Source organism: Nicotiana attenuata, unplaced genomic scaffold (genome assembly GCF_001879085.1).
Source record: "Nicotiana attenuata strain UT unplaced genomic scaffold, NIATTr2, whole genome shotgun sequence".
Classification (NCBI taxonomy): domain Eukaryota; kingdom Viridiplantae; phylum Streptophyta; class Magnoliopsida; order Solanales; family Solanaceae; genus Nicotiana; species Nicotiana attenuata.
Window position 1 is genome coordinate 275,901 of NW_017670728.1, and position 1,280 is coordinate 277,180.

A 1,280-nucleotide genomic window follows, 5' to 3' on the forward strand; every position below is an offset into this window, starting at 1 on the left:
CCCCAACCCCCACCCCCCCCACCCACACACACACGTTTTGTTTGATTTTCTATGTTCTTATATAACCCCGAAACAAACTCAAAAGCAATTATTTTAACTCAAAGTCCTACCATAATTTGCACTGGAGCATCCCACTACCCACAGAACGAAGCACAACCACACCTTTTGATACGATGCAAGCTTAAGGATTTCACCCGTTTAAGCGTGGCATAACTATCGTAGCAGCTTTCTCTACCAGAAAATATGAAAATACTTTAAAATGAGATACAGATCTCAGTCAGTTAGAATCGTGATTAATTATATTTAGCTCTGATTCAAATTTCTCGATTCATTTATCAATTTTTTGAGATTTTGAACTTCTAACAGATGATAATTGAAGCAGCATAGTTAAATGCAATCGCATAACTATGTGTTTGCTGTTTAATCTCCGATACAGCATTAGACACACTATAACACGAAAAGTGAGCTGGAATTACGAAGAATTTTTTTTGTAAACCTGGATTCAGAATGGAAGCCATTAGGAGGCATGGCAACATCAGAAGGCAGCTGATTTAACTCTGCTAAACAATGATTTGAAAGGTGATTCGACTGATACATCGCGCCGTTGTTTAATTGATCCATTTTCTGAGTTTGCCCCCGCGAATTGAATGATGAATCTAGGGTTTTGAAGTCGATGATCAACAATTTATGCACTGAATTTTTTCGCAGTGCTTACCGATGCGAGATTCCACCTTCACTTTATCCGTTATCTTTTCCTTCAACTTACTCTTTTTTTTAATATTTTCTTTTCCCTTTCGTTTTCAACTTCTTTCTTGAAAATATAAAATCCGCCACTCAACTTTCTCCAAGTTCCATCCTTAGGTACAGAACTCTTTGGAGTATTCGCATTTGACTTGGTTTTCTTTGTTTCTTTAACCTTCTTGATTCTCTCTTACGTTTGATGTCCAAATTGAGGTTTAGACAAATCTCAAAAAATAGTTTAAATTGTAAACTTATTTAGTACTTGTACGAGATAAATTTGGTGCTATAAGTAATTTTTTACATTCAACAAAACAATACTATTATGACAAAAGTTTTACGAAACATGTCAAAAATAATATTCTTATAGTGGTCATTTTATTTGGCATACAACATAAAAGATAAAATGAACATTTATCTCCAATCTTATAGAGTTCAAAATCATCGAAACAATTTTAAATTTCTAATGTTATTGTATAGGGTAAAATATGTTCATATTAAATGCTCGCACAATAAAGCGCCACGTGAAGTCGAAGGCAGAT

The 1,280-nt window shown here is 34.3% G+C and overlaps 1 protein-coding gene across 1 annotated transcript in view; it reads right to left on the reverse strand.

The window, feature by feature from the left end:
- The window catches only part of LOC109242725 (transcription factor bHLH121-like), a 4,722-nt gene extending 3,806 nt beyond the window's left edge, over positions 1-916 (reverse strand). The window contains exon 1 of the mRNA XM_019409575.1: positions 497-916. Within this exon, the coding sequence (XP_019265120.1) occupies positions 497-621 (125 nt within the window). The 5' untranslated portion in view covers positions 622-916. The remainder of the gene's footprint in view (positions 1-496) is intronic.
- Between the last annotated feature and the right edge of the window lie 364 nt (positions 917-1,280).